Source organism: Kogia breviceps, chromosome 14, assembly GCF_026419965.1.
Source record: "Kogia breviceps isolate mKogBre1 chromosome 14, mKogBre1 haplotype 1, whole genome shotgun sequence".
In the NCBI taxonomy this organism is placed as follows: Eukaryota; Metazoa; Chordata; class Mammalia; order Artiodactyla; family Physeteridae; genus Kogia; species Kogia breviceps.
Genome location: NC_081323.1, coordinates 29,511,706 through 29,526,825, shown reverse-complemented (window position 1 = coordinate 29,526,825; position 15,120 = coordinate 29,511,706). Strand labels below are relative to the sequence as shown.

Here is a 15,120-nt window from a genome sequence, read left to right as displayed (position 1 = left end):
TTCTGCCTCATTAAGCAGCGTGAGTGAAACAGGGCTCAGAGTCCCCTTACCTCCCCCTCCCCATGCTCTGAAGCGTGGAGTTTCCGCCCCCCGCTGACTGCACTGTGCCATCTGCACACCAAGTGGCCCACTCTTGGGGCCCTTTCCCCACTCACCCGCTCTGCCCGATCTCCTCGTGTCCTCCCCTAAAATTGAGCAGGGTTTTTAGGTGAGACCACTGTTACTCACTCCTGTATCTCTGTGACTGAGCCAGCAGTCAATAAAAGGAAACTGAATAAACGAGAAAAGAAACCGCCAGTTTTAGAAATGCCCGTAAGATGGGTCTGGAAGCTTGAGGCTGGCTGGCGAGGGGATGGGAGTTAGTTACCTAATGTGAAAACGAAAGGCTACAAGGGCTGGGTAGCAAGGGAGCTGTTTGGGGAGCTCCAGGACACTAATGAAAATGTAAATTTACTTTTACTTCTGAAAATAGGCTGGCTTCTAAGGCAGGTCTCAACGTTATGTTATAAGGGCCCCATTTTCACATTAAAAAAACTCTCACTACTCCCGTCCCACATGATGTAAGTTATGCTTGTTGTATCTGCCAATTCAGAAAATACATAAACACATCAGACACATGGATTCCAGGAACGCTTACAGCCACTCCAAGGCCCAGCAGGGGTAGGGCCCTCAGGGAACAGGGACCGGCACAGCACATATCCAACACATTCTATTGGATGAGTCACAGCTCCAGGCTGATTTCAGAGGCAGGGGCTACAGTGTCGGGAGGAACACAGAGGCCCAGAGAATAGGGGAGGCGTGGGAGCCTCCAATGTCATCAACGCCCACACTTGCTTCAGCTGCAACACCAGAGTTAACTTGATTTCACGTATTGTATGTGTTTACATTTACATATGTATAATTATATATCTAATATATATTTTTATTTTCATTCAACTCATGTATTCTAATTTTTCTTTTTCTTTTTTGACCCATGATTATTTATTATTGCATTAAAAATTTTTCAAATATATGGGGATTCCTTAATTATCTTTTTGTTATTGATCTCTAACTCCATTGCATTGCTGTCAAAGAACGTGCTATGCTACCGAGGTCCAGCCCCGGCAGAACCAGGGGTCCCTGAGATGGAGGCAACGGCGTCGGCGAGAAAAATAAATCGACGGGGCAAGGGGGTAGGTGCAGGAGCTTCTGTTAAGCTTCTGACAACTTTATTTTTGACATATAATTTCTTATATAGGATTTGGGCTCATAATCTCATTTCTACATCTATACACAGAAACATTAGCGAGCATTGTTCCGTCTTAAGATCTTTTCGCGCAAACAGGATGTTTAGGTCTAGAAAGCTAATTATTCTTTTCTACTTCAGCTAGCAACATATATTGGCCTGTGTCCCAGTATTCTCAGTACCTTGTTCAAAACACATTGTGCAAAAATACAATTCTATTTTCTCCGTAAGGCAATCAATTTTAACTTTCATAGTTACATATAATTCATTCGTAAAATATTAACAGTAAAGTCCTTCCGCTTCTCTCTTTCTCCTCCAATATACCGGAGAGGGGGCATACCACATAATCCACCATTTGGGGGCATCCTGTACATAATACCCCACTATTTGCTTCCCTTCTTTATTCCTTATTCCTTCTTTGGGCCATAGCTCATCTAATTCTTCCTGTAAGCTTCTACTCTTTAATTGAAACATTCCTTTGTTGCCTGACCAAGGGACTTTTTTCCAAAGTAAATTATTTACAGTGGGTATAGCTACTGTTGTGGTTACAGGGGTTGTTGTGGTCTCGTACCGAGGGGGATTTGGTTTGTAATACTTCCATCTTCTTGGCCTAAACCCTCCAGAAACCCCCTCAATTTTTAGCAAGAATTTTCCTAGAATCAGAAGAGATGCTTTCCGCCGCCCACCAGGAGAGGAGCTTTGCTTCCACATGCCATAACTTCTCGCCGAGCTTTGCTCAGGCAACAGTTGGCAATGCTGGATGGCTTCCGGCACTATGCGGTACTAACCACTGCTGGGGTTGCTTCATGGCCTAAGAGGAAGTTAGTTTTCATACATGTTTCCATGTCTACTTGACAAGATTATGTATGTTCTAACACTGGCTACAGTGTTCTACATATATCCGTTAGATCAAGTTCTTTAATTGGGTTCTTGTTGAAATCTTTTCTGTTGTAACTGATTTTCAGTTTGCTTGACCTTTCATTTATTAAGAGAGGTATATTAAATCTCCCATTATGATGGTGGGTATGTCTATTTCATCTTTTGGTTCTATTGATTTTTTGCTTTATATATTTTATGACTGTCATTAGGAGCATACAAGTTTAAATTGTCATACCTCCCTCAAGCACAAAATCTTTTATCATTATATTGCTATAATGACCCTCTTTATCTGAAATGATCCTTTCTGCCAAAAGTCTACTTTGTCTGCTATGTATAGAGCAACACTAGCCTTTTTTTTGGATGAGATTTTGGCTGGCATCTTTTTTTCCCAATACTTTGTCTTTAAATCCTTCTGTGACTTTATATATTAGGTGTGTCTCTTATATGTAAAATATGACTCTGCTGTTTCTTTTGTTCTGTTTTCAGCCAATCTGCCCATCTTTCTCTTTAAACTGAAAAATTTTGTTCCAATACATTTATTTTGATTACTGATATAACTGAACTGTTTTCTATCTTCCTACTACATGATTTTAATATGTTCTATGTTTTCTGTTTCTTTTTTCTTCCTCCTTTCTTGCCTTCTTTGAGATTCAGTTTGTTATAAATTTCTTGTTCCATTTTCCCTCTATATATCAGGAGCTATAATCTCTACACCTATCTTTAAATGATTATTCTAGCCACATTAACATATGTTTCTAACAAAGTCTTTACCCTCTGCTCCAGTTATCAACTGACATGTACCAAACCACCCCCAAGCTTAGTGGCTTAAAACAATTCATTATTATCCCTCATGGTTCTGTGGGCTGGCTGGGCCTGATTGAGCAGTTTTTGGTTGGGATCTCTCAGGTGATGGCAGTCAATTGGTGCTGGTGGTCAGAGTCACCTGAATATCCAATGTCTACAACAGCTCCACTCATACTGTTAGTAGTTGATGCTGGTTGTTGGCTGGGAGCTCGGCCGAGGATGCCAAGTGAAGCACCTGCGTGTGGCCACATGACTTGAGCATTTAACAGTATGGCATCTGGGTTCCAAGAGGGAGCATTCCAGAACCCAGTGGAAGCTGCAGACTTCTTATGATCTAGACTTGAAGTCATAAAGCATCACTTTTGCTGACTTCTATTGGTTACACAGGGCCAACCCTGATTCAGGGCAAGAAGGGACTACAAAAGGACTTAATGCAGGATGTGTGGCTCATGGGAGGGAGGGGGAGCACCTTTGAATACTAGCTACCACACCCTCCTCCTGAACAATACCTTAAGAGTACTTTCAATCTAAGCACATGACTCCCAATTTATCTGCTATTTTTGTCCTGTATTTTAGCTAACTTATTATTCATATCTTATAACTTACCATTTAATACCTATATTAAATTAGTCATGATTAATGTTATTATTTTATACAAGCTAGATTTTTTTCATATTTGTACATATTTTTGTTTACATTCCTTCTTTTATCTTGGGTTTTCCAGCTGAGATATTCTTCCTTCTGCCTAGAGTATATTCTGAGGAATTTCCTTAATTCAGAGTTCACTGGTAAACTAGTTTTTGTCTAAAAACTGCATTCATTTTCCCCTAGGTATTGAAAAATTGTTTCTCTAGGTATATAATTCTAGTTTGATGTTATTTTCTCTCCAATATTAAAGACATTCCACTATCTTCTGGGTACCATTGTTGCTAGTGAGAAATCATCATTAATCTAATTTTTAGTTGTTTGCAGGTAATTTGTCTTTTCTTTATGGTTATTTTTCAGATCTTCTCTTTAGCTTTGGTGTTTTGTTGTTTCATTATGATGTGGTTAGTTGTAGAATTCTCTTTGTATTTTTCCTATTTGGGATCCATTGAGTTTTCTAGAAGAACTGGTGCTTCTCAACAATTCTGGGAAGTTCTCAGCCATTATCTCTTTAAATATTGACTCTTGCACTTCCTATTATCTCCCTTTAGAAGTCTGATTAGACCTATTTGTTAAATATTCCATTCTTATTTTTTGTGTCTCTCTCTCTTTGTGCTGAATTCTAGGTAATTTATTGGTATTGATGCTCCAGTTCACTACTTCTGCCTTTAGCTGTGTCTATTATGATGTTTAATTCATCCACAGAGCTTTTAATATTAACTATTTTTTTCTAGATGGTCTATTAGACATTTTTTAATTCTCATTTTTCATTTTTATGGTCTTTTAAAACATATCTTCTCACTTTAGACAAAGTAAGCATAGTTATTTTATATTCTTTGACTTAATATCTGAAGTTTTTGAGAGTCTGATTCTGCTGTATAGTTTTTTATTGTTGGTTCTCACAAATGGTGAATGTCTCTTTGTATATTTGTGATTTTCAACTGTGAGCTCATGTTCCTTGGAATTTTATCTGTGAGTATTATTTGAAGTCTGAGCTGAAGCTCCACCCCTTCGGACCTGAGCTGTACTTATTTCAGTGGGTTTCCTGGACCCACTACTAATGTGCAACCACTTTTAATCAAATTCTCCACTTCGTCTCCTTTATTCAGTCTATGGGTAAACTAACTTAGTTTCGGTGGTCTAAAAATGCATTCATTACTTGGGAAGTTTTGAAGCTTTGGGGGACCATGCAGATAATTAACACAGACCTTGAATCAGCACGTGCTTATGAATTCTTGGGGGAGGCTTTATCCCCCTTCATTCATGCTGAGGTTGAAACAGGCTAGTTTCCTTACTTTTATGGGTTTGTCTCCTTCATCTTTACAAAGAACAGCACAGTTTTATACAAAGAAATCTAATACTTCCCTCCTTAAGTGGACAGAGTATTTATCTTCTGTTCTTTGCGAACATGTCAAAACAAAACTGTGAGGTTTCTAGAATGCAGCAAAAATTCTCAAGGAGAAAGTGGCATGGGTTCCTGCTATTGTCCTGAAGTTTCTGATTTCATTTTGACATGTTCTCTGCACAGTCTGTACGTGTGTGTGTGTGTGTGTGTGTGTGTGTGTGTGTGTATCAACATGTTTCCATCCAGAGGACATCATTCAGGTGTTTAATTCACCATAATGCCAAAAAAAATGAAATCATTTCATTGTTATACATATTTTTAAAGCATTTTTATACACATATTGTTCTCCAACAAAACTGTGCCAAATTTGCATTACATTCATCAGTGTGGTGATCAGAAACTGTACATTTTAATGTCTTACGCTGGCCTAGTTTAAACATTTCAATTGTATTTAACCTGAAACTTTATGAAATCCGAAACATTGTGCTCTCTCTTATCATTTTCAATAAAAATAATGAGGAGTAGCTTATAGGATATTCATGTTCTGGTGTCCAAAAAAAAACAAAACAGGGAGAAAAAAGATTTTTAAAAAACCTAGGCATATTTTGAAGATTAGAAGAACATTTCAACAGGAAAGGCTAAGAGCACATCCAGGCTTTGTCACTTACTAACTGCTGGACCTTAGGCGGGCCTCCACTCTCTCATCTGTAAAATGGGCATGACAGTGGCTACCTCAGAGTTAAACAAGACAATGTTGGCAAAGCACACAGTCTGAAAGAAAATAAGTTCTCAAAACGGGTAGCTAAGTGACTCTACTAGTGGGTGGGGCAGTTGAGATTTGAACCCTAGTTTGCCTGAATCCAAAAGTCATGAGAAGTCTTTTCAATTTACATGTTGTTACGGGACTTAGCAATGGTTGTTCCCAGAGACCTCCCGCTCAGTAGGGCAGACTTTCCTGCTGCCCTTTCCTCGCCACAAGCCCCACAAGGACAAAGGAGTGGAGCCCCTTTGCTATGTACTTACAGAAGAGAGATGATATTAAGACTCCCAAACAGCTTCTGGGTAAATTTTCTAATGAGGTTTTTGATGCAATATATATCTTGTGACTCTGTTCTTCGGCAGTGAACCACCTCCACCTTTCCTCTTGGAGAAGTGAGTACTGACATTTTTTATCCTGTCCCCAAAAGAGAGAAAAACAACCCACTGTTAGCCTGAGATGACAAGCCAGTCTGGCTTCAGTACTTACGAAACAGGACATTCCTCCAATTTCCGTGTGGTCAGAGTGCGCGTGGCTGGTGGGACGCATCTCCCCTGGGGGTAGGCTGTGACGACTGTCCCCAAAAACCACTTGACACGTGTCTCTCCAGGAGTATGATGTTTCTGAGGATTGGCCTGTCTAGAAATGTCTGTAACTGTATTCTTTGTTTCCCACAAAGCTGCTTTAAAATATTCAAACAATAGGACTGAAGAACATTGAAAGGAATTATTTACTGATTCAGGGTCTTCATATTTAATCGGCCGCCATGGCACGTGGTCAAGAGTTACAGGGGAAATGCAGTTGCCGCCCATGGTCCATACAGAGTGCCCCAAACTGGAGCCCTGAGGGGCAGCAGTCCTGAGAGGTATTTTGAAGGGACAAGAGTCCTGTGGTCAAATAAGTGTAAGAGACGCTGTTTGCAAAGGCCTTCCGCAGGGGCCACTATGCCCATGAAACTCTCTGGGAAGCTCTAGGATAAAGTACCTGCTTTCTTTGTAGCACTCAGCCTTTCCCACAGCCAATCTGAGGAGAATCTCTAATGACAGCAACGGTGGAGAGTCTCACGTTCAGAGAGACACGGTGGGAATGCTGCTGACAGAACAGCAGGCAGCAAACGAGCTCAATCTTGCTCTCTCGATGTCTCGAGGCCTCAATGTGTGTGTCTCTCCCTCCCTCTCCATTTCTTTTCCTCCCTTGCTACCTCCATCTCTCCCTCCCTTCTTTTCTGTTTCCTCTCTTCTTTTTTCCTAAGGAAAAACATAGTATGTTCTTAGCCATTGGGAAGTTCACTTCCACCATTGCACTGACTCTAAGAGCAGCATGGGGACTTCCCTGGTGGCACAGGGGTTAAGAATCCACCTGCCAAGGCAGGGGACACAGGTTCGAGCCCTGGTCCAGGAAGAACCCACATTCTGTGGAGCAACTAAGCCAGTGCGCCACAACTATTGAGCCTGCACTCTAGAGCCTGCGAGCCACAACTACTGAGCCTGCGTGCCACAACTACTGAGCCCACGTGCCACAACTACTGAGCCCGCGTGCCTAGAGCCTGTGCTCCACAACAAGAGAAGCCACTGCAGTGAGAAGCCCACACACTGCAACAAAGAGTAGCCCCTGCTTGCTGCAACTAGAGAAAGCCTGTGTGCAGCAACAAAGACCCAATGCAGTCAAAAATAAATAAATAAATAAATATTTGAAAAATTTTAAAAATTAAAAAAATAAAAAGAGCAGCATGGAGCGTTCCCAGTGCTCTGGAAGGCTGCCCCACCCAAAGGTAAGCACCATTCTGACTTCTACCATGCAAATGCCCTTGGCCACTTTTTGAACAAGCTATAAATGGAATTATACAGTGTGTATGGTTTTCTTTCAGAACACAGTATTATATCATTTGGCCTTTTAATGTTGTTGTTTAGATATATTCTTGCACAAATTTCATGATGACTGTATTCCAATAAAATTTTACTTTATGGACACTGAAATTTGACTTTTATAATAGTGAGTGTTTCCTGAAATATTCTTTTGTGTTTTTTCAATTGTTTAAAAATGTTTTTAAAAAATTCTTAGCTCATGGGCCACACAAAAAATAGATAGTGTGCTGAATTTGGCCTATGGGCTATCGTTTCCCAACCACCAGAACAGCATTTTAAAAATACAGAGGTAAAAACAGATAGCTAGTGGGAAGCAGCCACATAGCACAGGGAGATCAGCTTGGTGCTTTGTGACCACCTAGAGGGGTGGGATAGGGAGGGTGGGAGGGAGACGCAAGAGGGAGGGGATATGGGAGTGTATGTATACGTATAGCTGAATCACTTTGTTATACAGCAGAAACTAACACACCATTGTAAAGCAATTCTACTCCAATAAAGATGTTAAAAAAAAATAAAATAAAATAAAAATACAGAGGTAAAAATAATCATTAACCTAGAATTCTATACCTACCTGAATGATCATTTAAAAATGAAAGTGAAATAAGACAATTACTACAAAGACTGAGAGAAATTACCAACGAACCTGTTGAAAGGACTAGTAAAAGATGTATATCAGGAAGAAGAAAATTAAAATCAGAAAGGAGCGGAATACAGATGAAACACTGGGGAGAGACTAGTAAACGTGTGTATCTAGTAAATGCGTGTGTATCTAAATAAGCACTGATGGCCAGAAAAAAAAAGTAATAACGATGATAAATTTTGCTTTAAAAACAATAGCTGAATTGAATTACTAGACAATTAAAAATTTGTGAGATGGAAGGAAGGCAATCAGAAATAAAACATTCTAAGGTGTTTGAATCTTTTAGAGGCAGCTACAGATGATTAAACTTTGTCAAATCAATTGCGTTGAGTTACAAATTTAAGGGAACTCAAGGGAAATACCTTTTTATTTTAATAGCTATTTATTTATTTATTTACTTCTCTTTATAGCAGTTATATAAAATCTCATTCAAGTTATCCAAGATTTGAAAAATTAGATAACTTTAAAATGTTTAAATAATAATATGGTGGTACAGAACTATGGCAAATGTTTTTATATCGGTTACAAATGACTTCCATTTGAGAAATCGGCATAAAAAATTTTTTGAAAGCACTATTAGTTTGAAAGCAGAGGTAGATGTGATAGTTCTATGTACATAAATATATAAATAAGTGACTTGTAACTGTCAAAAATTACCAATGAGCCATCAAGCCATGAAAAGACATGGAGGAATCTTAAATGCATATTACTAAGTGAAAGAAGCCAATCTGAAAAGCCTACACACTATATAATTCTAATGATATGACATTCTGAAAAAGACTCACTGAAGACAAGAAAAGTCAGTGGTTGCAGAAGCAAAAGGGGAGGTAGGGATGAATAGGTGGAGAACAGCGATTTTTAGGGCAGTGAAGCTATTCTTTTTTTTTTTTTTTTTTTTTTTTGTGGTACGCGGGCCTCTCACCGTTGTGGCCTCTCCCATTGCGGGGCACAGGCTCCGGACGCGCAGGCCCAGCGGCCATGGCTCACGGGCCCAGCCGCTCCGCGGCACGTGGGACCCTCCCGGACCAGGGCACGAACCCGCATCCCCTGCATTGGCAGGCGGACTCCCAACCACTGCGCCACCAGGGAAGCCCAGTGAAGCTATTCTTTACCATTCTATTATGATGGATACATGGCAATGTGTTATTTGTCAAATCCCATACACTGTTCAACACCACGAGTGAATCCTCTGTTAACTATGAACACTGGGTGATGATGATGTGTGATGTGTCAATGTGGGTCCAAGGACTGTAACAAATGTACTACTATTGATAGTGGGAGGGTTGGGAGGGTCGGGAGAAATAGGAATTTTCTGTACGTTTCATTCAATTTTTCTGTGAACCTAAAACTGCTCTATAAAAATAAAGTCTATTATTTAAAAATTCTCTTAGCCATTTGCGTGCACATAATTCATTTTTCTGTTTCTGAAGACAGGTCAAGAACTATACCAGCTAACATTTACTGGGCACTTTACATAGATTTTCTCTTTAAACATGGTGAAATATATATTATTTTTGTCGTATAGTTAAGGACATTGGGGCTAAGAGAACTGACGAAATTAAGGCACAGTCACAGAAACTTTAAATACCTGATTATCTGACCACAAGGCTGACTTATTTACCAGTACTCTGATGACTTATTTTCATTTTTTTTCTATTATCTGGCTTTAAAATACCTTCAGCTGCTTTTAGTTACAAGCCTTAGAGTTAATTATTGGGTCACAACTGTCCAGAAACCAAGTGGGAGTAGACCTCAGGGACTACAAAGCCTAGAATGCACCGCGGCGCCGGGCCGCCGAGCCGCCGAGGAGCGCAGCAGCTCGCGCTCGGCATGCCGGGAAAGGTAGTTTTCTGGCCGGCCTCTTTACCCCGGCCCCGAACGTCCGGACCCGAGCCTGGTTCCTGTCCCCTTGCCCGGTGCCGCGGCTCCACAGAGCCACCCGTCCTCGAACGGTCATCCCAGTCCCTGAGGCGACCTGGGAATGCGCCCCGGACGCCCCGGAACCTACCCGCCTCCCTGCCGGGCAGCCAGCACTCCCCACCTCACCTGCAACTCCAGAAGCCATGCTCCAACCGCGGCTCCGAGGAAGACGCGCAGCCCGGTTACCACAGAAACGACGTTGCCTCCGTCATGGGGAGGGAGGTCAAAGGTCACTCCATCCAGTTCCGCTTCCCGTTCCGGGATCCAGCTTGTTGGAAAGCTTAGCGGTGCGGGCGAGACTTCTGGGTCCGTTTCTGGGGTCTAGGGGTCGCCTGAGTCTGCCGCTGCAGCCATGGCGGCCTCCACCGCGGCCGGGAAGCAGAGGATTCCCAAAGTGGCCAAGGTAGGTGGCGGCGCGGGGCCTCGTGGAAGGAGGCCTAGGGGAGGGGCTGGCTCAGCCTTGGTGGTGCCCGGGGCAGGAGGCGTGTGGTCTCGGGAACCGGCTCGCCCCGTGCGGGACCGCTGGGGAGCGGGAGGGAAGGGCCAGCCGGTGGGGGGCGAGGGGCGGAGAGGCACACCAGTGTCCGCGAGACCGCCGTGTGGGGAGGTGTTTTGCGGGGGAAGGAGTGGGGTCCTTCAATACAGACCAGCTGAGCCTGACAAGCGCTAGGCGCTGGGGGGCTCCATCGAGGGCGGGCGACGAGCAGCCCTCCAGTAAGATACCTTAAGTGTAAAATTGCAACCTTGCAAAGGCTACTGAGGCCGAGTGGAATATGCCGTGGCATCTGGGCTTGTGTGTGGGGTTTCCAGCGTAAACTTTGCTGAGGAAGAGACGGTTAACCTGACCTTTGAAGGCGGAATAGGAGTTACCCAGCTGAGAGTGGAGGGAATGAGAGTGGATGACAAGAGCTGTGTGTTGGCATAATTTAAGCAGTTAAACAAAGTATCTAATACGTGCTATTTCCGTCGGCGGCTAATACTTAGCGAGTGCTTAATATATGTGACAAGCTTTGTTCTAAGCCTTTACAGATACTCTCTCTCCAGTCTTTCTGGAGCCTGTCCTTTACATACCCATGTAGATGACCCCCTGAGATAATGCGTAGAAAGCACATAGCACAGCTTCTGGCAATTAATGCTCATTAGGTATGAGCCATCGTAATCATCATTATCATCATTCCACACATGGCATTAAATACTTAATATTTCTTATAATTCAGTTCCATAAACTTCTATTGGGCTCCATGGGTCCCATAGAAATATAACATGAGCCACATAGGTAATTGTAAGTTTTCTCATAGCTATGTTAAAAAGTTAAAACAGGTGATGTGAATTTTAATTTATATATTATATTTAGCTGGTGTAGCCAAGATAGTGTCATTCCAACATGTAAGGAATATTAAAAGTTTAATTAGGTAGTTTATTAGCTTTTTCATATTAAGTCTTCAAAATCCCGTGTGTGTTTTACACTTGCAGCCCAGTTTGGACTCACCAAATGTGATTCATGGCTGCTGTGTTGGACAGCACGGCTCTGAGACCTCAAGAAGCTTACAGTCTAATGTTGGGAACTCACTGAATATGTCTTTGAAATGCCATGAAAAGTCAAACGCAGTTATCCACCTGGGGCAGAAGTTGAAGAATTCTGTAAATAGAGGTTGGAATGCCAGATAAGAAATGGCACACATCTTGATAAAACAAAACCTTTTGTGAGAATTTTACCAAGGCAGCTTCGAAGTTTATTATTATACTACTCTAAAAGGGAAAACTTGCTGGTTTTGCTATCTTGTCTCTTGAGGCTTTTACCTATGGCTTTGTAATTGATACCCTGCATAAGATAGAAAATTTTTTTTACTTTGTTTCATAGAGAAATGGGAGCATGTCATGCAAAGAGGGCATCTTGTAATAATGTTTATAAAGTTCACATCCAAAAATATGTTCATTTGTTTCTTAAACCTTGTTGTGAAGAGCACTTGCTAAAAATAGAAATGTCTCCTGTCTTAAAAGGTGAAAAACAAAGCCCCAGCTGAGGTGCAGATAACTGCGGAGCAACTGCTAAGAGAAGCTAAGGAAAGAGAACTTGAGCTTCTTCCACCTCCCCCTCAACAGAAGATCACAGATGAAGAAGAGTTAAATGATTACAAACTAAGGAAGAGGAAGGTGGGTCCATGTGATCTCTTTTAGTCTGTTGATATTGTTAGGAATTTATAGGTCAGAGTTTGAAAAGTTCCTCACTGGTTAGAGAGACTATAAGCTAAGAAAAGGTGAGTGTTTCTAGCCACATGAATAGTATAACTTCTGGTTACCAGGTGATTGCATTGTGCTGAGCTCTGTGAAATATGCCATGAGTTGTCTGTCTTAAAGAAATTAAATCCGTCAGAGACAGAATGTTTGGTGCTGAAACAAAGAAGAGTGGAAGTTTAACAGGCAGAACAACAGACAGCTGGAGGAGCGGTGGAATTAGCGAGATTGCATTATGTTGTTCTGTCTGTACCGCCTTGTGTGTTAAGAGGTAAGACCTGGGATAGAGCCGCGAGAAGACTTGGGGATCTGATCCGACCTTCTCACCCTAGGATGTGTGATCATTTTAAAATGCTAATCACTGTATCTACTTATTAGTTATCCTCAATGAGCTGTGTATGAAATTCTGAGACATTGAGAGGACTTAAATAGGTAAAAACGTTTTCTTATTAGGAAAAATGTAGAGTATATTAAAGTACCAGTTAGTTGTCATGAGCAATAAGAGAAAATATCAACAATTTTACTAATAATTCTTTTTATCTAAAGTTTTTCTCTTTGTTTGCATGTAAGACTTTAAGGAAACACTTGTGACCATAACCTTCTTTAGTAGGTTTCTTATTTCTTAAGGCTTCCAGGATGTAATTTCTCTTAAATAAGAGGAAAATGAATAAACTTCTTAGTACAAAGATCAATAGACAAAAGACAATGTCATTTTTAGTTATTTTCCCTTTAATTTGACCCTTTTTGCCTTTTGCCAGACTTTTGAAGATAACATAAGAAAAAACAGGACTGTGATTAGTAACTGGATAAAATATGCACAATGGGAAGAGAGTCTAAAGGAGATTCAAAGGTAAAAATCATGTAATTGTATAAATGAAAATTCATAAATTACCAGATACTAAAACATAGAAAAAGTTAAAGCACGAGTAAAAGCATGTGCCTCTGGTAATACTTTTCAAAGCCTGTTCCAAGGGACCCTTGGGTTCCTTTGAGGAGCGTGAGGGCCACTGTGGTGGAACAGCCCTGGGGGGAGCAATGGAGGCTCTCCAAGGTGGGTCTCGCCATGGGCACACACTTTATAGCCAGAGAAGTGCAGTTCCATCTGCTGTCTCCATATTGGGATTTTTTTTTTTTTTTAATAAAAATTGTTCCACTGAAAACCAGTGGCCAAAAAGATATCACAGCCTGAGCCTTCCTGTTGTCCCCCTTTCTGTGCTCTCCCAGCATGCCCCTGCTCTGGCTGGGCCCGAGTACCTGTCACTCCCTGGACACATCTTGCCTCCTCAACCTGACACCTGGCTGTTCTCTCTGCCTGCACTGAGCATCCTCCCTACCCACCTTGGCCTCTGGAACTTTTCCCAAGTTCTTACCTACTGCCTGGCCTTTTCCACAAGACGTTTTCATTTCTTTCCCCTCTACTTCCTTGTTCAGACCTTGACTATAACATTTATCACATTGCGTTGTAATCATGCGCCTGTCAGTCTTTCTCTAAGTCTTGTTAAGGTTCTTGAGAACATCAGGTGAAACATCTTTTCACCTTTTTATGCCCAGAACCCAGCTCACGGTAAACACCTGACAGAATAGCAGAGCACTGCAGATGATTTCAAATGCTTGCCATGTGTGTTGCATGCACTGTTTCTGATACCCTCCAAATCTTGCTTCTCTAGGGCTCGATCCATATACGAACGTGCTTTGGATGTGGACTATCGAAATATTACACTCTGGCTGAAATATGCAGAAATGGAAATGAAGAATCGCCAGGTCAACCATGCCCGAAATATCTGGGACCGGGCCATAACGACTCTGCCTCGCGTCAATCAGTTCTGGTAAGTTTCTGATCTAATGAAATGGCTTTTTGTAGACTACAAATTTCCACATTTTTGTGTATTTATTTATAGTTGTAATCGTATGTATATTTAATCTTACATCTTATTTTTTTGAACATACTATCAGTACTTTTTAATGTCCTTTAGTCTGTTAAGTTATAATCTCAATGTATAATAGCTGCGTAATCAAAACAAATTTTGGTTGTAATCTTTTATGCATAAACAGCATCTTGTCAAACTAAGCAACTTTTGAGGAGAAAAATCCTTTGTTCCAATGGTTGATCCTTTTCAGATTTACATTTTAATAAGAAAACATGTTTGACTTAACCTTTAGGGAAGATAAAGCCCTAAATCTTCTTCACGTTTAACAAAGTTAGAGCTAGAAATTGCCAGAGACTTTTTTTCCCTAAGTCATTTTGACCATGACTTGGGATGGTTTTGTTAAAGGTACAAGTACACGTACATGGAGGAGATGCTGGGGAACATGGCGGGTGCCCGGCAGGTGTTCGAGCGCTGGATGGAGTGGCAGCCAGAGGAGCAGGCCTGGCACTCCTACATCAACTTCGAGCTGAGATACAAAGAGGTGGATCGGGCCCGCACCATTTATGAGCGCTATATCCTTTGGACGGGTCTGCGTGGTGCCCTTTTCCCAGGTGCTGCACTCCTGTGGGGCTGTGGTCTGGTTGGGACATGTGGTCATTGATGTTGGCCTAGAAGTCAACATCTGCTGCATAGACTTCGTTTATATTTTCTAGGGACACAGTTTGGTCAGAAAAAAAGTTTGTGGTCTGGATAATTTAATCTTTTCCAGTGAGACTTTGGTCTGTTTATACTTTGGCATTAACACTGTGGTTCCTTGTGGAAGGTGACATCCTAAGGCCCTGGCCGCTGCATTGGGTCCTGGTTGGTTCTGGGGTGTATGTTGGTCATTAGCACCGGTACTGGAGTCGATCTAGAGGGTTACCATTTACTAGCCGTG

General features: G+C 41.6%; 2 protein-coding genes across 9 annotated transcripts in view; one reads left to right on the top strand and one right to left on the bottom strand.

Moving 5' to 3' along the window:
- Positions 1-10,264, bottom strand: part of CFAP61 (cilia and flagella associated protein 61) — a 272,631-nt gene extending 262,367 nt beyond the window's left edge. For 4 of the 5 annotated variants that reach the window (XM_067013791.1, XM_059038853.2, XM_067013793.1 and 1 more), the window contains exons 1-2: positions 10,207-10,264; positions 5,922-6,072 (exon numbers count right to left, since the gene is read on the bottom strand). In XM_067013791.1, the coding sequence (XP_066869892.1) occupies positions 5,922-6,064 (143 nt within the window). In that variant the 5' untranslated portion in view covers positions 6,065-6,072; positions 10,207-10,264. Of the gene's footprint in view, positions 1-5,921; positions 6,073-6,639; positions 6,719-10,206 lie in introns of those variants that run through there. The other variant, XM_067013792.1, reaches the window with a different exon arrangement.
- A 26-nt stretch (positions 10,265-10,290) lies between these two features.
- The window catches only part of CRNKL1 (crooked neck pre-mRNA splicing factor 1), a 58,604-nt gene continuing 53,774 nt past the window's right edge, over positions 10,291-15,120 (top strand). For all 4 annotated transcript variants that reach the window (XR_010836627.1, XR_010836626.1, XR_009331167.2 and 1 more), the window contains exons 1-5: positions 10,291-10,483; positions 12,082-12,234; positions 13,074-13,165; positions 13,983-14,141; positions 14,589-14,755. Coding sequence is in view for 1 of the 4 variants with exons in the window: in XM_059038846.2 (XP_058894829.1) it covers positions 10,433-10,483; positions 12,082-12,234; positions 13,074-13,165; positions 13,983-14,141; positions 14,589-14,755 (622 nt within the window). In the remaining 3 variants the exon portion in view is untranslated. The remainder of the gene's footprint in view (positions 10,484-12,081; positions 12,235-13,073; positions 13,166-13,982; positions 14,142-14,588; positions 14,756-15,120) is intronic.